This window comes from Uloborus diversus, chromosome 2, assembly GCF_026930045.1.
Source record: "Uloborus diversus isolate 005 chromosome 2, Udiv.v.3.1, whole genome shotgun sequence".
NCBI lineage: Eukaryota > Metazoa > Arthropoda > Arachnida > Araneae > Uloboridae > Uloborus > Uloborus diversus.
This window is the reverse complement of record NC_072732.1, coordinates 1,088,959-1,113,052: the sequence shown is the minus strand read 5'-3', so window position 1 is coordinate 1,113,052 and position 24,094 is coordinate 1,088,959. Positions and strand designations below refer to the sequence as shown.

At 37.5% G+C, this 24,094-nt stretch overlaps 1 protein-coding gene across 2 annotated transcripts in view; it reads right to left on the bottom strand.

Annotated features, from left to right (window-relative positions):
- Positions 1-20,607, bottom strand: part of LOC129217673 (non-structural maintenance of chromosomes element 3 homolog) — a 57,269-nt gene extending 36,662 nt beyond the window's left edge. The window contains exons 1-4 of one of the 2 annotated variants that reach the window (XM_054852002.1): positions 20,479-20,607; positions 16,697-16,735; positions 14,116-14,181; positions 6,765-6,842 (exon numbers count right to left, since the gene is read on the bottom strand). In XM_054852002.1, the coding sequence (XP_054707977.1) occupies positions 6,765-6,842; positions 14,116-14,181; positions 16,697-16,735; positions 20,479-20,514 (219 nt within the window). In that variant the 5' untranslated portion in view covers positions 20,515-20,607. The remainder of the gene's footprint in view (positions 1-6,764; positions 6,843-14,115; positions 14,182-16,696; positions 16,736-20,478) is intronic. The other variant, XM_054852003.1, reaches the window with a different exon arrangement.
- Positions 20,608-24,094: the final 3,487 nt, after the last annotated feature.

Genomic DNA, 24,094 nt, shown 5'->3' with positions numbered 1-24,094 from the left:
TAATGGGCGGTAATTTACTGAATATACCTTGCCTCGCGTTCAATATTCGAGTTGAACCGAACCATTGCTTCGGTCACTCGTCTGGTCAGTGCTAATTCTGTATTAGCTACCAGTTTGTTTGGCACTCTTGGCTTCCTTAAGAGGTTTTCCATCTCCAGCTCAGTCACTTTCCTATGCCGGGCTGATGAGTGCCAATAAGCACGAAACTGCAGTCCTCGGCTGGAAATGACTGAGCTGGCGGTGTATTTCACGTATTTCTGCTTTAGCCCTGGCTAATGAGCGGTAATTTGCTGAATATCACTTTCATTGTTTAACATGACTTTAAAACAAGTGGCTTAAATTCTTAATTTGATTTTTTCTTGAGCATTTGTAACAATCTACTTTTCAATAAAATAACTCCATAACGAAGTTTGGCACATTTTCTGGGACTTAACATAAGCCCAACGTGTTTCGATAGAAACATAAATAGTATTCATTGGGTTTTTTTTTTAAAAAAATGTCTGGTTGCTTATTTGATGCATAACCGATTAAAATTTTAGTACAACTTAATGCTTTTGCCAAGTGGTCAACTTACAAAGGGTTTTTTACAATACTCCAAACCAAAGCTGGTGTACATTAGTGGTCAAGTTACAGAGGTTTTAATTCATTATATAAGATAGGACTAGAAACGCACCGAGTACCCGGTAACTACTCGGTACTCGGCCAATTTGGCGAGTACTCGGTACTCGGCCTAATTCTGATCAGATACTCGGCCAATACCGAGTAGTCGCAAAAAATTGAATATTGTCCAAGACAGATACTAAAATTTATATATAAAAAAGAGCAAGCATTATATTCTGCAATCATTTACAATTAAAATTTACAAGTCAAATTTAAATTTTGAGAATAATGACGTTTGTAACGCTTCAATGGAATAAATCTATTTTAATGTCCCCAAAGTTAATAAAACTTATTTATTAACAATTATGCAAAAAAGGTAAGTATAGAAAATATGGAATTTTTATATTAAAAATGGATTTTTGCTACAAACAAAAATTAGTTATAAAAAACATAAAAATACCTTTGCTTAAAAAATAAAAGAAAATAAAACAACGTTAAAAGCACAGTGCAGGAACACTTCAGACACGTGTTTTGGCGTTACAAGGAATTCCTTTTTCAATGCACAAAATGGGACTGAATAAGACATTTCTTGTAACGGGGGGGGGGGGGGGGGGGGGATCTGCAGTGTTCCTGCACATTTGTTTTATCTTCTTTTAAAAATCATTTATGTTTGGCGGACTAGAACTATAATTGATTGGTATACAGTGAAATCCCTCCTAATGGACTTATGTGGACAATTTTTAATTCCCCAGTTCCATTGCAAATAACATTATTAAACCCCTGTCCTGCGGACACCTCTATTGTGGACAAAAAAAAAAATTGTTCTGTTAGTGTCCACATTAGAAGGATTTTACTGTAATTTCTTTTAATTCCAACTTGATTAATCATAACTTTTATTTATTTTTAATTTTAAAAAATAATTTTTTTGTAAAATTTTTGACACAAACAAAATTGTTTATATGATGCGTAGTTAAATTTCAGCAGGAATTTCGTTTTAAAAACTTTTATATAAACAAGGAGGTCTATACTACTATTCCAATAAGTTCAAAATTCATTACATATGTGTCGGTGGTTCTTCTTAAAACATAATCGATACTCGGTAACTCGGCCGAGAAGTGAAAGGCAGAGTACTCGGTAACTCGGTACTCGGCCGAGTAGTGAAAGGCCGAGTACTCGGTAACTCGGTCGAGAAGTGAAAGGCCGAGTACTCGGTAACTCGGTCGAGAAGTGAAAGGCCGAGTACTCGGTAACTCGGTACTCGGCCGAGAAGTGAAAGGCCGAGTACTCGGTAACTCGGTCGAGAAGTGAAAGGCCGAGTACTCGGTAACTCGGTACTCGGCCGAGAAGTGAAAGGCCGAGTACTCGGTAACTCGGTACTCGGCCGAGTAGTGAAAGGCCGAGTAATCGGTAACTCGGTACTCGGCCGAGTAGTGAAAGGCCGAGTACTCGGTAACTCGGTCGAGAAGTGAAAGGCCGAGTACTCGGTAACTCGGTCGAGAAGTGAAAGGCCGAGTACTCGGTAACTCGGTCGAGAAGTGAAAGGCCGAGTACTCGGTAACTCGGTACTCGGCCGAGTAGTGAAAGGCCGAGTACTCGGTAACTCGGTACTCGGCCGAGTAGTGAAAGGCCGAGTACTCGGTAACTCGGTCGAGAAGTGAAAGGCCGAGTACTCGGTAACTCGGTCGAGAAGTGAAAGGCCGAGTACTCGGTAACTCGGTACTCGGCCGAGAAGTGAAAGGCCGAGTACTCGGTAACTCGGTCGAGAAGTGAAAGGCCGAGTACTCGGTAACTCGGTACTCGGCCGAGAAGTGAAAGGCCGAGTACTCGGTAACTCGGTACTCGGCCGAGTAGTGAAAGGCCGAGTACTCGGTAACTCGGTACTCGGCCGAGTAGTGAAAGGCCGAGTACTCGGTAACTCGGTCGAGAAGTGAAAGGCCGAGTACTCGGTAACTCGGTACTCGGCCGAGTAGTGAAAGGCCGAGTACTCGGTAACTCGGTACTCGGCCGAGTAGTGAAAGGCCGAGTACTCGGTAACTCGGTCGAGAAGTGAAAGGCCGAGTACTCGGTAACTCGGTCGAGAAGTGAAAGGCCGAGTACTCGGTAACTCGGTACTCGGCCGAGTAGTGAAAGGCCGAGTACTCGGTAACTCGGTCGAGAAGTGAAAGGCCGAGTACTCGGTAACTCGGTACTCGGCCGAGAAGTGAAAGGCCGAGTACTCGGTAACTCGGTACTCGGCCGAGAAGTGAAAGGCCGAGTACTCGGTAACTCGGTCGAGAAGTGAAAGGCCGAGTACTCGGTAACTCGGTACTCGGCCGAGAAGTGAAAGGCCGAGTACTCGGTAACTCGGTACTCGGCCGAGTAGTGAAAGGCCGAGTACTCGGTAACTCGGTACTCGGCCGAGTAGTGAAAGGCCGAGTACTCGGTAACTCGGTCGAGAAGTGAAAGGCCGAGTACTCGGTAACTCGGTCGAGAAGTGAAAGGCCGAGTACTCGGTAACTCGGTCGAGAAGTGAAAGGCCGAGTACTCGGTAACTCGGTACTCGGCCGAGTAGTGAAAGGCCGAGTACTCGGTAACTCGGTACTCGGCCGAGTAGTGAAAGGCCGAGTACTCGGTAACTCGGTCGAGAAGTGAAAGGCCGAGTACTCGGTAACTCGGTACTCGGCCGAGAAGTGAAAGGCCGAGTACTCGGTAACTCGGTACTCGGCCGAGTAGTGAAAGGCCGAGTACTCGGTAACTCGGTCGAGAAGTGAAAGGCCGAGTACTCGGTAACTCGGTACTCGGCCGAGAAGTGAAAGGCCGAGTACTCGGTAACTCGGTACTCGGCCGAGTAGTGAAAGGCCGAGTACTCGGTAACTCGGTACTCGGCCGAGTAGTGAAAGGCCGAGTACTCGGTAACTCGGTCGAGAAGTGAAAGGCCGAGTACTCGGTAACTCGGTCGAGAAGTGAAAGGCCGAGTACTCGGTAACTCGGTCGAGAAGTGAAAGGCCGAGTACTCGGTAACTCGGTACTCGGCCGAGTAGTGAAAGGCCGAGTACTCGGTAACTCGGTCGAGAAGTGAAAGGCCGAGTACTCGGTAACTCGGTACTCGGCCGAGAAGTGAAAGGCCGAGTACTCGGTAACTCGGTACTCGGCCGAGTAGTGAAAGGCCGAGTACTCGGTAACTCGGTACTCGGCCGAGTAGTGAAAGGCCGAGTACTCGGTAACTCGGTCGAGAAGTGAAAGGCCGAGTACTCGGTAACTCGGTCGAGAAGTGAAAGGCCGAGTACTCGGTAACTCGGTCGAGAAGTGAAAGGCCGAGTACTCGGTAACTCGGTACTCGGCCGAGAAGTGAAAGGCCGAGTACTCGGTAACTCGGTACTCGGCCGAGTAGTGAAAGGCCGAGTACTCGGTAACTCGGTCGAGAAGTGAAAGGCCGAGTACTCGGTAACTCGGTACTCGGCCGAGAAGTGAAAGGCCGAGTACTCGGTAACTCGGTCGAGAAGTGAAAGGCCGAGTACTCGGTAACTCGGTACTCGGCCGAGAAGTGAAAGGCCGAGTACTCGGTAACTCGGTACTCGGCCGAGTAGTGAAAGGCCGAGTACTCGGTAACTCGGTACTCGGCCGAGTAGTGAAAGGCCGAGTACTCGGTAACTCGGTCGAGAAGTGAAAGGCCGAGTACTCGGTAACTCGGTACTCGGCCGAGTAGTGAAAGGCCGAGTACTCGGTAACTCGGTCGAGAAGTGAAAGGCCGAGTACTCGGTAACTCGGTACTCGGCCGAGAAGTGAAAGGCCGAGTACTCGGTAACTCGGTACTCGGCCGAGTAGTGAAAGGCCGAGTACTCGGTAACTCGGTACTCGGCCGAGAAGTGAAAGGCCGAGTACTCGGTAACTCGGTCGAGAAGTGAAAGGCCGAGTACTCGGTAACTCGGTACTCGGCCGAGAAGTGAAAGGCCGAGTACTCGGTAACTCGGTCGAGAAGTGAAAGGCCGAGTACTCGGTAACTCGGTACTCGGCCGAGAAGTGAAAGGCCGAGTACTCGGTAACTCGGTACTCGGCCGAGTAGTGAAAGGCCGAGTACTCGGTAACTCGGTACTCGGCCGAGTAGTGAAAGGCCGAGTACTCGGTAACTCGGTCGAGAAGTGAAAGGCCGAGTACTCGGTAACTCGGTACTCGGCCGAGTAGTGAAAGGCCGAGTACTCGGTAACTCGGTCGAGAAGTGAAAGGCCGAGTACTCGGTAACTCGGTACTCGGCCGAGAAGTGAAAGGCCGAGTACTCGGTAACTCGGTACTCGGCCGAGTAGTGAAAGGCCGAGTACTCGGTAACTCGGTACTCGGCCGAGTAGTGAAAGGCCGAGTACTCGGTAACTCGGTCGAGAAGTGAAAGGCCGAGTACTCGGTAACTCGGTCGAGAAGTGAAAGGCCGAGTACTCGGTAACTCGGTCGAGAAGTGAAAGGCCGAGTACTCGGTAACTCGGTACTCGGCCGAGAAGTGAAAGGCCGAGTACTCGGTAACTCGGTACTCGGCCGAGTAGTGAAAGGCCGAGTACTCGGTAACTCGGTCGAGAAGTGAAAGGCCGAGTACTCGGTAACTCGGTACTCGGCCGAGAAGTGAAAGGCCGAGTACTCGGTAACTCGGTACTCGGCCGAGTAGTGAAAGGCCGAGTACTCGGTAACTCGGTACTCGGCCGAGTAGTGAAAGGCCGAGTACTCGGTAACTCGGTCGAGAAGTGAAAGGCCGAGTACTCGGTAACTCGGTCGAGAAGTGAAAGGCCGAGTACTCGGTAACTCGGTCGAGAAGTGAAAGGCCGAGTACTCGGTAACTCGGTACTCGGCCGAGTAGTGAAAGGCCGAGTACTCGGTAACTCGGTCGAGAAGTGAAAGGCCGAGTACTCGGTAACTCGGTACTCGGCCGAGAAGTGAAAGGCCGAGTACTCGGTAACTCGGTACTCGGCCGAGTAGTGAAAGGCCGAGTACTCGGTAACTCGGTACTCGGCCGAGTAGTGAAAGGCCGAGTACTCGGTAACTCGGTCGAGAAGTGAAAGGCCGAGTACTCGGTAACTCGGTCGAGAAGTGAAAGGCCGAGTACTCGGTAACTCGGTCGAGAAGTGAAAGGCCGAGTACTCGGTAACTCGGTACTCGGCCGAGTAGTGAAAGGCCGAGTACTCGGTAACTCGGTCGAGAAGTGAAAGGCCGAGTACTCGGTAACTCGGTACTCGGCCGAGAAGTGAAAGGCCGAGTACTCGGTAACTCGGTACTCGGCCGAGTAGTGAAAGGCCGAGTACTCGGTAACTCGGTCGAGAAGTGAAAGGCCGAGTACTCGGTAACTCGGTCGAGAAGTGAAAGGCCGAGTACTCGGTAACTCGGCCGAGAAGTGAAAGGCCGAGTACTCGGTAACTCGGCCGAGAAGTGAAAGGCCGAGTACTCGGTACTCGGCCAAAGTGCTACTCGGTACGTCTCTAGACAGGACTGATTCCGTTCCCAATAAAAGTGGTCAACTTAGACAGGTGGTTAACTTTACAGGTTTTACTGTATTAGCTTTTGAACTTGGCTTAAGGGAAGTCAGTACCCCCTATACCGTCAATGTTAATTTGCACAGGTTCATGTACCTTTTTCTCAAAATCTATTAAAGATACAAGTATGAATTTTTTTCTGTACCTCAAGTAGACTCTGTTCTCTATACTGAAGTAAAATTTTACAGAAAGAAAGCTTAGTTTTTTTGTAAAAAAATTCTAATGTGTAAGTCACTGTATTTGTTTCAAAAAATACCATTTTGCCACACAAAATCAGCTCTATAAAAAAATAATTTTCGAATATGAGAAAAAGTTTACTTCAGTATATGCAGTCAGATGTATGGAATAGATGATAAAAATTTCAAAGCTTAACACAATTTAGTTTCTGAGAAAAAGGAACATTTAGTTTAGAAAATACCATTTCGAGATATTGCAATTTAAAGGGGAAAATCATAACTCGTCGAAATAGGTTTTACATTTTTTAAAGCTTATTTTAACTGACTTCTAATATGAGCACGTTCGAGATGTTTGTATCATTAAAAAGGTATTGAAATGGAGTTTCAAAATATATAAAAATCAAAAAATCGAATTTTTGAAAGTATTTAGGGTACTGACTCCCCTTAAACCCAGTAAGCTGCATATAAAGATCAAAATGCAAATGCGATAAACACTCACGCCGGAGTCTTCGGAGTCGGAAGCCATCGTCGAAGTTGCCGGTGCAGCCCTGGGGCTGGACCTTTTGCCTCCTGTGGCCTAGACAGAGGGAAAAACATTTAGGTTCATTTCAGAAAAATCGCTCACTCGAGAAAAACCTGAAAATCACACATAATACGAGGCAGTGAGAAGCAAAGGGATGCAAGTGCAGGGCAGGGTTTCCGCTATAGTCGCATTTTTCGCAAAATGCAAAAAGACTTTCCCAATTGCGGAAATGAAGCAAGGCATTTTCGCTTTTCTGCTCAAACATTTTGCCGAGTGTCAGACACACGCAAAAAAAAAAAAAAAAAAAAAAAAAAGGAAAGAGGTGGGAAGAAAGGGAGCTAAGATTTTTCAATTACTATGAAATTGAACAATACTTAGTCTTAATGGGGATTATGTCCCACCGATAAATGTTTTATTGTGGGAAGGGGACTTGGGCCATTTTAAGAATCAAACATTGTGTTCTTTCGATGGTAAGTATCATTCTTTACCATTATTATTTCAAACTTAAAAAATTTATAGCAAGTGCTACATTTGTTGAGAAACGTTAGGTTAAATTTGAAACTCAATTATCAACTGCAAATGAAACACTTAAGGCATCTAAGAAGAAATGCAAACATATTCATTCCCCAAAAGATTTTAGCATTTTGCTAAAGCTTTTTTCGCCATTTTAGCTTTTTTGCTAAAGAACTTTTGAACTCAGCTTAAACCCTGGTGCAGGGGTAGAAGTGACCGACTTGTCACATATACATGGGTGCCACTCTAAAAATTGGCCAGGACTGAAAAGCGCGTGGCACCATTTCGCGGCACCAAAATGTTAGCGCTTAGTTTGTTTGCTGTTTCAGACATATATAATGCTAATATTTGATGCTGTAACTATATAGTAAAACCAAATTGTAAGATTAAGTAAAAATTAAAACCTAAATAAAAAAATAACCTATCATTGTCCAAGATTTTTAGGAGGTAAAAGTAGAAAAAGAACCTAATAATAAAATACAATTAAAAAAACTTACTATTTGCTACTGCAGAAAAAAAGCTTCAGATTGTATAGTTCATGTTACATAAATAGTTCATATTTCACACAAAAAATAGTAATTTAAAAAAATTCAGGTATGAGATTCTTGGCTATAAGATGCATTGTGATAAAAATGGGCCAGTTTTTTGTCCTCAGAAGAATAAGACCTTTTTTGAGAGTGAGAGATTCAAAAGTAAAGATTTGTTTCATCTATAAAAATCATTTTGAACATGGAAAAAAAAAATCCGATGGCCGAAACTTTTGAAAAGACGGAATTCCGTCCCTTGGACGGAAGTGTGGCAGCCATGCACATATAGGACATTTTCCGCAAAAAATATAGGACAAATATAGGACACATTATATGAATATTTTTGCTATGAAAGAAGAAATAATACATATCATATATTATTTATTTATTCTTATCAATGATTTTGTTTAAAAAAAAAAAAACTCAAATAAAATTATTCCTTACATCTGAAATGACTTTCCTGTAGTTGAAAGAAGAATTTTTGAAAAAAGAACAGTGTACTTTATAGACGAAATAATTAAACAAAATTTGAACAAAGAAAATTTTTATTTTTTCTTCCTCACTCATGATCCAAGTACTAATTCCACTGTTATTTGATTTTATATCTAAACTGAACCCTTTAACACTTGTGTTAAGAACAAACAGAGCTTGAGCAGGATCCTCTTGACGTTTTTCAGAGTCTTCTTTATGCTTGAATGTTTTAGCATGCTGCCTTCATTGCGAAAATCCACTATTGCTTATGGGCACTGAACAGTTGCAAAAATGGCAAAAAGCGGTGAAATCATCTTTTCCCTTAGTGCACCACGCACCAAAATTTGTAGAATTAATGTCCTCCTGGTTCAACAACAACAAAAAACGGAAATATAGGACATTTTTCAAAAATATAGGATGATTTTGATGTTTTTCTTGAAAATATAGGAATTATAGGATATATAGGACTACTTCGACCCCTGCAAGTGGCAAAATCAAAAATCTGGAGATAACCAGTACACATGGTCGGTGAACCTCTCCTCCGCCTTTGGGCAAGAGATTGTACTAGTAGCCCTGGTAGATGCTGCTGTACAGCATGATTGAGACAAAAATTTCAATGAGAGCCTACCTGGGACATTATCTTTAAATGGGATTCTACAGAACTCAACTCCACGCAAGTAAGATTCTCAGAGGTAGAAGCTTCTTAAAATCTCCACACAGTAAGTAAGCTCCTTAAATTGGCTATGCCTCATAAACAACCTATGCTTGATTAACGAGTAAAATTTGCAACTCAAGCGATAGCAAAGTGGGCTCGCTTCAAAATTTTTATCCTTCATATGAGTGTGTTTTAGTAGGTTCTTTTCTGACTTAAAGCAAAAAACAATGCTAAGGTGCGGAACTTTCATCACTGTAAAACTTTGTCATTGAGTTTATGAATGAAATTGTTAATGTTTTACAAAACCATACATGTTTAAACACAAAAAAAAAAAAATTTCCTTCATTTTTGTGGAAGGTCTGGATTTTGACTCGAAATACAGAAGGAGATCATGATCAACATAGGTGGCATTTAGCAACACTACATTTGCCATTGTTGCTTCAAGGAAACCAGAATATAAAAAAAAATTGTAATTTTCTACAGAATATCACGCAGAAATAGCAGTGCCATAGTAATCAAATCAATTTGTATAATAGAACTTAAATTAGCTATGAATTAGCAATACAATAAAGTCTGGATTATCGACGGAATAGGAGGGCAGAATAGGGGAATCCAAGGCAGGGTTGTAGTTTTGGCCGGACAAAACTGATTTTATCCGGGCCACTGGTTAAAACCGGCCAAAACTAAATTACATGAAAATACACTTCTAATTTGTATGTATGTGAGAGATGTGTGCAACTAATAAATCTGTTAGTTGGAAGTTTTTTAACTAAGCACAGCAATTTTAGTTAATTAAATATAATATTAGTGAAGTAATTTACATTTTTATAACAATAGCAGTGAACAAATTTCCACTTTCTTCAAAATGAATAACTGAAATTGCTCACAACTGAAACAAAAGACATAAGGAATACAAAACAGCCTGTAACATAAATATAGTAACTTTTCATTAGTGTTGCTTTTTAATAGAGACGTACCGAGTACTCGGTAACTACTCGGTACTCGGCCAATTTGCCGAATACTCGGTACTCGGCCAAATTCTGATCAGATACTCGGCCAGTACCGAGTAGTTGCAAAAAATTGAATATTGTCCAAGACAGATATTAAAATTTATAAAAAAGTGCAAGCATATTTAATATTCTGCAATCATTTACAAGTCAATTTTAAATTTTGAGAATAATGAAGTTTTTAATGCTTTAATGGAATAAATTTTTATTTTAATGTCCCCAAAGTTAATAAAACTTATTTATTAAAAATTGTGCAAAAAAGGTAAGTATAGAAAATATGGAATTTTTACATAAAAAATAGAGTTTTGCTACAAACAAAAATTAGTTATAAGAAATATAAAAATTCCTTTGCTTAAAAAAAGGGAAATAAAACAACGTTAAAAGCATAGTGCAGGAACACTGCAGACACGTGTTTTGGCATTACAGGAAATTCCTTTTTCAATGCACAAAATGTGAGCTTGTAGATTTAAAGGCATTCGACAAAAGTCAGATTTTTTTGTCGAATGTCTTAACATTCTTTAGCTCACATTTTATGCACTGATAAAGACGTTCCTTGTAACGCAGAAACACGTGTGTGCAGTGTTCCTGCACATTTGCTTTTAAAAATTATTTATGTTTGGCAGACTAGAACTAAAATAGATTGGTATAGTTTGTCTTAATTCGAACTTGATCAATCATACCTTTTATTTAATTATTTTTAATTTAAAAAATAATTTTTTTGTAAAATTTTTGACGTTAACAAAATTTTTTGAATAATGCAAAATTAAATTTCAGCAGGTATTTAGTTTTAAAAACTTTCATATGGACAAAGAGGTCTATACTACTATTCCAATAAGTTCAAAATTGATCACGTGTGTCAGTAGTTCTTCTTAAAACATAATTGGTACTTGTTAACTCGGCCGAGTAGTGAAATGCCGAGTACTCGGTACTCGGCCAAAGTGCTACTCGGTACGTCTCTACTTTTTAATTTTCAAAAGTGTTTCCCCCCTGTGCCTTTAGTTTTGTTTTTAAAAAAATGCCCATATATGTTTCTAAAAGAAGCTTTTTTTCTCTCTCATTTATTCTTTAAAACTACTTGAAATACTTTGTATGTTTGTGTGTGAGACTTAAAACCTATCTATTCAACTTACAATGCTTCACTCTATTATTGTTTCAATGTTGCTGCATATTTTTCATGTAAACCTTATCTTCCAAACATGCTGTAATTTCTACAAACTGTATAAAACATACTATTTAGATAAATAATGAAAGAGGATTGGTTATGGTTTGTTTTGCATCTCTTTTTAATGAATTATTATTTGGTTTTCATTTAAATTTGATAAGTATCTAAGTGGCCAAAACTGGATAAAAATGATTTTATCCCGGCCGGTTTAAACCGGTTTTATCCATGGTTAAAACTAGTGATGTTCTGGATATCCGTATCCGTGGATATCCGAGGGAAAATAAAGATCTCTATCCATATCCGTATCCGTTACTTTTTTGACGGATCTTAAACGGATCATTGCTATTCTAAAAAATTTTAAATATTTGAATAAAAGACTCTTAAATACCGTTCAAATTAGGTTTTATTCCCTATTTGTACTATAAGGTATCATTCAGAAACCAATTTGTACCCCCCCTCCCCCTCCCCTTGCAAAAGGAAGGGGAAATAAGTTTTAAAAGTGTGTATCAGTGTTTGTAGCATCGTAAGCTTCTAAACAGGTGAACCGTTTTGATAGTTCATTTTTCGTTCAAAAGTTGACTTGATCGAAAGTGTTCTTAGCTAGGCCTCGTTTTTGTAGAACTTTAATTACCAGATATATTAATTAAAAATCGACTTAACGTTTTTCACAATAATAGTAGTAAAAATTTACCTGTTCGTTAAAAACGTTGGCCCTAATTGAAAGAACGAAGTTTTCTGCGTTTGATATTTATTTGAAACTTCCAACTTATATACAGTAGGAGCTATAATCTTGTTAAGTAAATTTTAAATGCAATTCTAAGCCCTTATACATGTGATTGGTAGCGATTTCATTGTCGGAAGATAAGGAGAAAAAGCTCAATGATTTAAAATTTTTACCTGCTGTCAAGAGTGCCAGTTCATATTCGTTAACAAATGCGTGTTCTGACCCACGAAATTCATTTTAATATGAGATCGGCTCTCCGGGACATTTTTCGTTTTTTTAATTTTTAATTTAATATTAGTTTTTGTTATTGATTTCGGGTTTCTGTTATTCTTCATTTTTGTTTTTCTCGGCATCCTTCAAAAAAAAAAAGTGAGACTAAGTTCTGTTTGTAAAGGTGTTCCGGCTTTGTATTTCGTCGGTCGGAGAAGTTCGGTGGAATGGGTCAGCGCTGCATTTATGCTGAAATAAAATGCAAAAAATTGTTTCTAGCTTGTCTAGTAGGAGGTTTACACTCTTGCTCCTGTATCCTACATTTACCGAGTAAGCTAGAAATAATTTTTCACATTCCATCTAAGCATTAATGCAGCGCTGCCCCATTCCTTCCAACCCTCCCTCATTTTAGCGGAGATAGAAGAATAAATCATAGTCTTGATTATATTTGTGCCGCAGTTGACATTTTTTGAAGAAACTGCCATTATTCTCACGGGAATACCTTCCGTAAAATAATGTTACACTTGGGTAGTTGAATTGGGTAAAAAAAAATTTTGAGATCCGTATCCGTATCCGCGGATCTTGAAACTGATGATTCGGATCCGTATCCGCGGATCTACTTTTTTAACGATCCGGCACATCACTAGTTAAAACCACCACTGGCCGAAACTCTTACAATCCTGATCCAAGGATAACTTGCAAAATAGGTCAAAAACGATAGTAGGAATGCAATAGTTCAAAAAATTCAATCGACTTTTGTTTAGTTTATAACTATAGCTGAAACAATAACAGTGCATGTAAAAATGTACATAAAAGCCAAAAACAATGGCTCATCATGGCAAACAGAGTATACAAGAACGTGAGCAAACTATGCAAACAGATCGATAGGTTACAGGAAAAGCATTAAAAGGAGGGAAATTGTTTCGTAAAGGGAGGGGTATGAGTGCATTTAGCCACAATCAATTAATCATCGGCAAAAAAAAAAAGATCAAAGATGTGAAATGCAGCGGATAAGCTGCCTCGATGATGATCGGGAGTTTACTGCATATATAAATGAGTCATGCAGCAGAAATTTTATGTTATAAGAATTTACTAGAACAAAATATTAATATGAAAGTATGAATAAACCACCACCCATACTTGCCAACCTTTGAAGGAAAAAAAACAGGAGATTAAACTAGAGGCATCACCAGCGGCATATCTTCACAGCATAATTATTAATTGTGCTTTTAAATAACATGAATACTAAATTTAAAGTGAAATGGGGATTTTTCACAGATGTAAGCTAATTGGTAGCAGCAAGAAAAACATACTGCAAAGGAAAAACCTAATAATAAGTAGTGAACTTGCTTAAAGTTCTGTACATTCCCCAGTCTCTTCCAGAAATGTAGCTACCAAAATTTAATTCCTAAAATCCGAAAAAAAAAAAAAAAAAAATCGGTATGTGATGAAAATAATATATATAATAAATAGGTATAGGGTAGCGTATGTTAAAATAACTTCAAACTTTCAAAATAATTGAAATATTTTCAAGATGCAAAAGGATTGAAATCTGCTGAAATTTTCAGCAGAGCACGTGCTTCGTTGACATGCACAGTGGAAAGCTTCAAAAAATTAATTTTTACTGACGGAGTTATTAATTGGAAAATTTCTTATTCCCTGACATTGGCAGACTAGAAAGGGGCGCCATATTGAGAAGAAAGTGAAACTTTTTGACGATTGATTGAAAAAACGGGAGAAATTCGTAAGAAACGGGAAATCGGGAGATGGAAGCAAAAAACAGGAGTCTCCCGTTAAAAACAGTACAGTTGGCAAGTATGACCACCAAAACCCATGCTGGAAATAAAAGGTTAGAATTCTAAAATTCATTAGAGAAGTTAAAACCAAAACCAAACACAGATGCACCAGAACCAGAACATAAGAGCGTGTAAGAGTTACAAGCCACAAAGGGTCATGTCAGAAAACAAAGGAAGCAGCTGCCCATTCACAGATTTGATTGCAAAGCCAACACGGAAGCATCCCAAAAGCGGCAAAGCTCTTTCGACATTCTCTACAGACCTGATTGGCATCGGAAGCTCTTCCGGTCGATTTCCTGGCCACATTTCTCCGATCTGTGTCCGGGTCCTTAAAAGTCAACAAAAAAAAATGAGTCACACCATACATTTTCAAAAGAATACAAAAAGCCTCCGAAACATCGAAATGACAACATGCACAATAAAGACTTTTGCGAGAAAAAATAAATAAAACGCAATGCTTTTTTTTTTTTTTTTTTGATGAGCGCATCCAAAAGTCTCAAAAATTTCCAAGACAGAAATGTTTCAAACAAAAAAAGGGACATATACCGAAATTAGTTTCTAAATAAATAAAACAGAATTGAAACTCGAGTTGGTTATGATTGCTTGAGGAATTAAATTATAACAAATGGGGATGCTTCCCCCAGTCAAAAGTACCCACTACTTTTAGGCACTAAAGTTGATAGAATGAGCAAAAAAAAAAAAAAAATAAATAAATAAAAAATAAATAAATAAATAAATAAATAAATAAATAAAATAAAATAAATGAATAAAGATAACATTGACCCATAAAATACTTTCATTTTCTCAACATTTAATTTTTAATTAATTTTTTTTAAAACGTCTGATTTGTCAAACAAGGGGTGGTCTTTATGACGTCACATGTGACGTACCTTGGCTCACAATCCACTGGCCCGCTGAATGTTTAGGCTTGCTGTCTACTGCATTTCGAGGTTATAATAATTTAGAAGCAAATTAAATAATTGCACTCTGCACTAATGGTATTTCTTCACTTGTGATGTCATGTGCAGAAGCGTAAAAAATGAAATTGAATCTGCGCACCGATTAAAATAATTGTTTAAAAATACTAAACTTTGTCAAATTACTTAAAAATCGTCCAAATCCAATGTTTTTAAGCATGTTCTTTCTAAAAAAAATATTTCTGAAATTTCAGAAACGATCCCATTATCTCCCTTTTTTCAAGAGTAGAGATGTAAAATTTCCGGAAAAAATTTGAAGTGGTGGAAAAAAAAAACGTTTTTTTTACAGTTTTTTACAGGAAAAATTGGAAAATTTGATTTTTTTATGAATAAATTTTGGGTTACTTAATAGCTCTGTGTTTTTTGTTACAAATAAAGGGTTAAGCATTAAAAAATATATGCTACCTACCTGCTTGACAGAAATACACATAAAGGTAAGATTAATTAGAAGAAAAAACCTTTTTGTTTTATAACTGAGTAGAGGGCTTTCATGGTCAAACCCAGAAATAAGTCGTCACACAACCAATAATATTGGGTAATGTGTGTCTAATCAAAACAATTACATTTTCTATTTTAGATTGCCTTTGAAACTTCTGAAATTTTTGACTTTCAAATATAATTGTTTTTTTTTTTTTTTTTTTGGAAGAAAAATAATACAATGTTACTGTCTGAAAATGCAGGCTATTGAGTTTTGATTTTTTCCAATCCAGTCTAAGTCCAAATCAAAACGAAATTGGTTTTTCTTAAGCTGAACCAAAATTAAACTGGAGTTTAAGTTTATTCATACGGCCATGCTAAGCACAGTACTAAAAGTAGTCATACCAGCCCTTTTGAACAAATTTGAGTTATTATAACCAAGTTGTTCTCTGTTTTGTATTTTACTTAATAAAAAAAATGTTTTAGGGTCATTTGATCAAGAGCTATTGTTTTGAAAAATTCTTTTAAAAAAAGACATCTGAATCAAATATATGGAAGAGCCACACTTTAAATATCTCAGCTTGAGCCTAACTGCAAAGTCCCCTTTTTTGCTTAGCACGGCAGTATACAGGGTGCGGTAAAAAAAAATATCGGACAAAAATTGTATCATCGAATAATTTCATTTTAATGAGTACCTAATTTATTTTTGCTTCTCAGTTTATTAGGAAATAATTTACAATATATTACCTAGTTTATGTATTGTTTTTCGGTTTTCTTACAATTTTAAGCGAAATAACTGCTATTTTAAGTTGTTTAACCAAGTAGAACGACAGTTTGTTTGCTTGTTGCGCCTCGACAAACAGTATTTGAAACCAGCATGCCATTTCAAGTGGATTGGAAATGATAGTCGATTATTAAACATTTTTTGATCTATCTGCAAATTATAGTGTCATACAACAGCTTGCAATAACTTTAGATAGTATTTTAACATAAAACAGGAGGGGGGAGGAAATTGCATCAGAATTAAAGCGTGAGAAATTTCTAATCACTTTTTGCTGAAAATTTCAACTAAAACCCTGAAAAACTGAAAAAATCCTTTTTTTTTTCCAATTTTTCCGAAGTGGAAATTTATTAATTCGGAAAAAAAAAACGGATTTTTTGCGTTTTTTTTCGGAAATTTTCCGGTTTTTTTCCCCGATTGCTTTCATCTCTATTCAAGAGTCATTTTCTTTTCAAAGTAGCAGTTTTCTCTTTATATGATTAGATAATTAAAACTGAAATAAAACTCATTTCGTAAAATTTACCGCTTGTGAGAAAATGTCCTTCAACAGTAAATAAATGAAATACTATCACTGAAAAATGAAACCAATGATTTAAAATATTAACACTCATATCAAAAAGAGTTTTTTTTTAAACTAAGACTTTAAAAATGAGAATCCCGTAACTTACGTTGAGGAAGCGACGCCTCTTCCTTGCTGCAAACACATCCTGAAACAAAATGTGTTGATTAAATTCAATAAACAATAAAGTAAAAACAACGATAAAATTAAAAATTTTTAAAAACCCTGATTGAGTCGCAACTGCAGAATCAAGAGGGAAAATTGAAAATCCTTTTAAAAGCCTTATATTATTAAAAATCAATTTCAAGTATTTTAATTACTATAGAATAGAAACTGGCAACAGATAAAAATTTTAAATCAATGCGTTTTATTTCCTTGTCGGCCAACAACGAATTCGGGGATAAATCTCGTGAATAAAGCCTTAGCCGTTATTAAAATTTGCTTTAAAAAAAAAAAACGTTATAATTCGATTCTAATCAAACATGGATGTTCCAAACACATTCTATCAGACGCAGAAAAAAAACCTGTCTATTTTGGTACTAAATTTTTTAACTATGTGTTCACTCCAAAAATTGCGAAAAAACGCTTAGAGGATTTTAATTCATGTCTTCGTTAATGAATGTCATTCAAAAATGCAACCTAGCTAAGAACACTCTCGACCAACTCTCCTTTTGAACATCTTTTTTTTTTTTTTTTTTCAAAATCGGTCTATCCGTTTAGTCGCCAGAGTATCACAGACAGACACGTCAAACTTATAACCCCCTTCATTTGTGGGGCGGGGGTTAAAAACTCGATTGATGAGGATGGACTACATTGTATGGTCATCTTATCCCCAGTGGGTAGAATTTCATACACTTTTGCACTTGTCAGCATTCATTTCATATTTACTGCCTGTGTTAGCCAGTAATTTAGCAAAATTTCAAAAGCCTTAGCCAAATTTCTGAAGTTTTAGCCAAAGATTAATTTTAACCAGGGTTGGCTTTCTGCCGGCAGAAACTAGTTTTTGCCGTGCCAGTGGCAGAAACTGGTTATAACCGGTTAAAACCGGCGGAAACTGGCAAAAACTTAAAATCGTCTTAAAAAACTAAAGTAATTACTAAATGATATTTGTTTAGGTAAACAAAAAAATTCAACCCCATTTCAAAAATAAAATGTTATGCTAGTGCCCTTGATTTAGTTCAGAAAGGGAACTTTTCAATTGCTGATGCTCGTAATATTTGGATTAATCTAACAAGGGACGAAAATCCTATAGGTTCTTAGGATAGAGGAGTGACATACAAAATTAAACTGGCATTACTGTTTGTAATTTGCTCTCAAATAAGCTTCATCTAAATTGGTTGTGATTGAAATTATCATGTGCTTCCAAAAGAAAGTGTCAAATTTTACTTGCCAATATTAATCTAGATTTTGTACCTAATATCACAGCTTTGCAAAACAAATTGGCCCCACTTCTCGAAACTCATTTTTCTAGTCGAAATTTTACCACTACCCTAGTTACTACATGATGGACCAGTTTATAAAATATATACAATTTGAATGTTTTATGAATATTGCTTGTTCCTTGATGCATTGCCTGCTAACTCTTTTGTTGCAAGAATATTCTAAAGTTTCTCATTCGTGCATATTAAATTGAGAAACTATTTAGATTTTTGGAACCACCTTTTCCGTAAAGCAACTAAAGGGCTTAAACAATGTAACATTTGATTCTGAATCGTGATAATATTGTAAATTAAACTGTGCTTTGGTTAACAATTAATTATTTTTTCCATGCATTTTCTACTGTCTGTCAATAGTCTTTTTTTATTTTTTGTCATTTTGAGAGTTTTTGCCAGTTTCTGCCAAAAATGTGGCAGAAAGTGGTTTTTGCCATGCCGGTTTTAACCGGTTTCTACCAGTGGTTTTAACCGCCTTGGCAGAAACTTGCCAGCCCTGATTTTAACATATTTTAATGGTGATTTTTTTCTTTAGAAAATCAAGTATAGTTTATTAATAAACTATGCGCTTACTTCAGTTTAAAACATGCAGCATAACGCTTAAAATAAATACCTAACACATTTGATTTTCCTTCTACAATCAGCATTTCTTGTGGTTGGCAGAGATTGCAAATCAGTTCTCAATGAGGCAACATTTTTTTACTAATCCTGTAGAATTTTAACAATCTTTTGACTTTATTTTGAGGATAGAGGGCAATTTTTTCTCCGCCAAAATTTGAGAATTTTTCATTTGCCAATACTAGTGCCAAATTCGAGTTTGTTTCGCCAAATTCAAGATTTTCTTGCATTTGGCAAGGTGAGGAATACTTAGCGGTGGGCGTACTATTTTAGGTAAGGTTGCATAATTAATTGATATTCTTGGAATAAAGTAATTACTCCCTGAGATTCTTTCTTTTGATAGAGTCTGGAATAATTTACTATCAGCAAAGAAAAATAACAATAAAACTTGTTCAATGTAACTTCACCATGCGGTTTTGTTATAGGATGGGCGATAGGGGGCATTCGCTGGTCATAAATTGAACAAAAAATATTATTGAGACTGGTAAAACACGATCCGAGGTCTAACGAGCCCTAAAAATAATGTTACCAGATTTTTCAAGCTAAAAATCAGGACACATGATGGGGGGGGGGGGGGGTAGAGTAGTTGGTTTTTTTTCACAGGCTTAATATTTTATGCAACAGAAAAATGCCAAGAAATAACTCAAACAACCAATAAAGAACTCAAGTTGAAAATAATTTAATAGTATTGATGTAAAGAATATTGCATCACACAACAAATTTATTAATCAAAATTATTATTTTAGTTGTACTTGCTGTTAGAAGCAATTTTAAGAAGCAAATTCTTTTTGCCTTCAGAAAATCGAGGAATTCCTTGCATGAATAACAAAAGTTAATTTTAGTTAAAAGAAGACTTTTTAAAGTGTCAACTGATAATTGCGTTTTTTCAGATGTCCAAATTTTATTCACCAAGGAAAATGTTCTTTCAGGGGACTGTCCAGCCAAAAGCGGGACGTCTGGTCACATTAATTAAAGAATAACATTTTACATGGCATTCTTACGTTTACTGACAGCAAAAAATCAAAAAAGCATTTAAAAAATCTAGACTGTATGTTATATTTCTTGTGTGACGGAATTTAAACAAAAAAAGCGGGACTTTTTCGACTGTTAGAAACTGAAGTGAAGAGAGTTCCAAGTGAATGATAATTGTGATGCACGAGAAATTGTCAGAACACTGTAAAATTAAATTGAAATTAGTAGGAGTTTGAAAAAGGCGCTGTAATGCCTAGATATTTTTGGCTCTGTAGTTTTCTTGTGTAGTTTTAGCAAAATAAATGTCTTTTTATGAAGAAAAGGTGATCTTATTGGATTCTAGCACCCCGCATTGATTAATGCAGTCCTGATAAAGTAATTCATCGTTGGAATTTCAGTTTGTATTCAACATCGACAAAGCAGGACACTTTGGCGGGACAGTAAGACAAAAAGCGGGACTGTTGGCGGGACGTCTGGTCACATTACCCAAGAACAAAGTATATAAAGCGTGCAATTTAAAAATTACACTAGAAAACCGTAGTAAGAGTTAAGGGTCTGCAAAATGACTTTAACCTTTTTTCAAAATGATTCGAAAACCACCAACATCTTAAAACCGGAACTTCGTCCGAAAGTCGAATTAACGAACTAGGTATCTAATAACGAGAAACAATGAAAAGTAAAGCATAAAATAACTAACGAAAATGCTTCGATCGAAAAAAAAATCAGGAAAATTCAACGTCCATAAACAAAATGCTTCGTAAATGGCTGATGGAACTCCTGTCAAATTGTTTTTTGCTAAGTGAATAGTTCCGAAGAAAACAGTTCGGAAATCATTTGATATTTACACACAGCTAAAACATAAACTTACCCTATCATCCACGCTACTGTCATCGCTGTCACCCATTTAATTGCTCCTGTTTTCTAGAAAAACTATTCTCTTCGACACAAAAGATTCACGTGAAACTCAGTTTTTCGTTTGTAAATAATTCCAAGCGCAGTGCGCAGGCGCCAAAACCGTTGCCACTACAAACACGTAATAGTGGTCGAAAACATGAAAAACTGGTTCATTGCTGCTCAGTAGGTGGAGCATCTAGCAGTATTAGAGTCCCTCTACGGACTCTAAGCAGTATAGAGCCTTAATATAATTTTCCTTATAGCTATTATTCTTTTCCCATTGATCAACCAATCGTAATTATAATCCAAATATATAAAGAACCTCGAAGCCCGAATTCTAAATTTCGAATTACTTTTTTTTTCAAAATTAATGAATTAAGTTAAAAAGTAAAGGTATTTCACCTAATTGGGGGTAAAAATCTCTCGCACCCCTTTACATTATATGTCGTTGGAAATTATTTTGTTTTCTGAAAAAGGTGTTTGTTCCATTTTTCCCAATGAATTAGAACAGGAGATATAAGTGATTTTAATTAAACCAATTTTCAAGGCTAAACTCTCGTGACTTTTTGCTCATTTTTCTCACCTTTTTCAAAAACGATTTTGGGAAAAGCTGGCATTATTGTTTGCGATTGTATTAGTTATTACTTTAGGTTAAATTCATTATTGTGCGTACCCCCCAGGAGGAGTTCAGCATCTCAGAAATCTTTTTCTTATTTAAAGAAATGAACCAATTCATAAATATTTAGAAAATCATTTCGAACCTCAAAACCGAACTCTCTATGCTGAAGAGCAGCCACAGTTCCCACGATAAACTCTTTGCTCTAGCCCAGGTATTTTTTGATCTGGACTAGTTCTTTTCTCCCTCCCCCTCTATCGCTTAATAGCAGCCCCATAAACTTCTCCAGATAATCTGAAATTTATTGCTTATTCCTTCCCATTTACAAAAAAGGATGATCAAAAATCTATTTTTTGTTTTCTCAATGTGTTGCTGGTCCCCTAAATGAATAGTAGATTCAACTTTTATTGGAAAATGACAGCTGTGGTATACTTTTTATGTAAAACAAACAAACAAAAAAAATATTAATTTGAATTTTTGCCATCTTGAATTCAAATTACGTTTTCCGCAATCACGAGCGTGTGTGCAGGGCCTGATTAACGCACGGTCCGGCGGGTCCGTGGACCTGGGCACCACAAATTTAGGGGCACCAGAATAACCTAGCCTACATTCACTTACTTACTTCCTTTTTTTTTTTTTTAAAGCTCATTTTATTTTTTCTCAACTTTAACTGAGAGGGGGCTCAAATTTTTTTAAAAATCAGGTAAAAAACTCATAAAGTTAAAAAAATTTCGCAAACAAAAATTTTGGCAATTTTAACTGTGATTAGTTTGGTGACTATCAAGTGTTTAGTATTCAAATCCCAGGTTTCCTTTTAAATTTAATAATGTTCCTTTAAAGTGTAGTTTCTAGTATGAAACATTGATTTTAAAACTGCGGATTTTCTCATGGGGAGGGGGGGGGCACCAATTTCTACTCAGGACCTGGGCACCAGTTTGGCTTGATCGGGCCCTGCGTGTGTGTGTGTATATTTGCGCGTGTATGTGTAAGCGTTCATGTGTGTTTGTGTCTGTGTGCAGGCATGAGTGTGTATGCGTAGGTGTGTGTATGTATGCGTGTGTATGTAGGATATGGACGCAACCTGCAGACGGTTTTCGCTAGAGGAGCAGCATCGTGGAGGCCGGTCGACGATGGGGCTGCAGAGGGAGGCGTTGGGAAAATAAAATCATTGGAACATCAAAACAGTCAAATGAGAACAATAAGCAATCGTGATTGCTCAAAAAACGACGAAAAAAAAAAAAAAAAAAAAAAAACGAAGCAATTGCAACCTATAACTGGAAACTTGTTCCTCCATCTCCTCGCTCTGATTTTATTCACGCACGTCGTCGCATCTCCTTTTGCTGTCGTTCGTGCATTTTCAGTTCATCTTTTTTTACGGAGTTTTTTCACTGAGTTGCTTTTGAAATAGCTCCTAAGCGATTGAAAAGTTTTACTGCAGCCTTTAATGACGAGAGATGAGTTCATCATTGTAGATCGGAGAAATCAACCCTTTAAAGAATGGCCGATCGAGGGATGCCGAAAGGAAAAAGTGCAAGTGGGGGATTTTGAAAAATATTTCATTAACGTTCATTAAAAATACTAAATGGAATTAAAAATATGCCTTTGATTTACATTTTATTCCAGCTTTCTTCACAACTACGTTGTTTAATGTTGGGTTCGCGCTTGTGGCGGGTGCGGTGCTTATACCGGATACGGCTCTTTCACCGGGTGCGGCGCATAAATTAAATCCCCCCTTGAAAATATATTACGATGCGGCACTTACAACCGAAAATACGGGAGTTGAAATTCAAAACTTTCATGAATCAAATGCTCCTTTTTTATGCATTACATACAGAAGTGATAACGAAAATAAAATAGAACAAGGCCACAAAGTCAATGTACATTTTTATTCATTCAAAATATATATATGTCAGCAAGTCTACTTCACTTCACTTACAAATGCCTGATACGAACATTCAGTCTTCTCTGAAGCAAAAATAGTTCCACTGGAATACGTTAGTTTTCTTTTTGGTATTACTCACAAAAATGAACAAAATGGCTATGTAAAAAATAAATATACAGGGTTCACACTGCAGTGACTACAAAATCATTGTCGGATCTATTTTTCTTTTAATCGGGGCAAAAACTTGAAATGATCGCCCTTACCCCTCTCAACATGTATCTATGAAACCCCTTCCCCACATAAATAGGGTGAATTTACGGCTCCCCACAAGAAGCCCCCCCCCCCCCCCCCCAGATCTGGCACTGAACAGGATGATACTTTTTGTATATCTGTAATCGGGAATAAATCGAGCAACACTGAAAAGTACTTGAAGATAAATGCGACTTTCAATGTTACAATTTTTAGTGTTTCTAACTGGCCACTGCACACAAGCAGATCTTTGATTTCACAAAACTGCCCCCCCCCCGTCCACACAAGTTCAAAACATGCCTTATGGTTACGTTTTGGTACAAAGAATTTACAGGGTACTTGCAGAAAATTCATGTGGTGGGCCATAAGTTATGTCCCCGACAGTTCAAAATTTTAGTTCAAGAATTTTCCAACAGATGGAGCTGCAGATATATATATATAATAAGATCGTAAATCAAAGAAAGATAGAAAATTGCATGACAGTTTTTCGGAAAATATTTTTAATAAACAAAATTATGCAACAATATTTTAAAAATGTCCACCGCCCGCTTGAACCACAGGTCCTAATTGGAGGAAAAATCGATGAATTTCAATCCTTTTTTTCCGACTTAAAGGCTTATGCCACCATTCATTGAAACATTTTTGAACTAAAATTTTGAACTTTGGGGGGAAAAATTTACGGCCAACCACGTGAATTTTCTGCAAGATTTTTTTTTTAAACATCATTAACCGTTTTTCTATTATAAATTTTTAAAATCAGTCAGCATAAATAGGAATACGTCTATTTCAGGACACCCTATATCTCATAAGTATTAAGAAACAACAACAATGACAATTTAACAA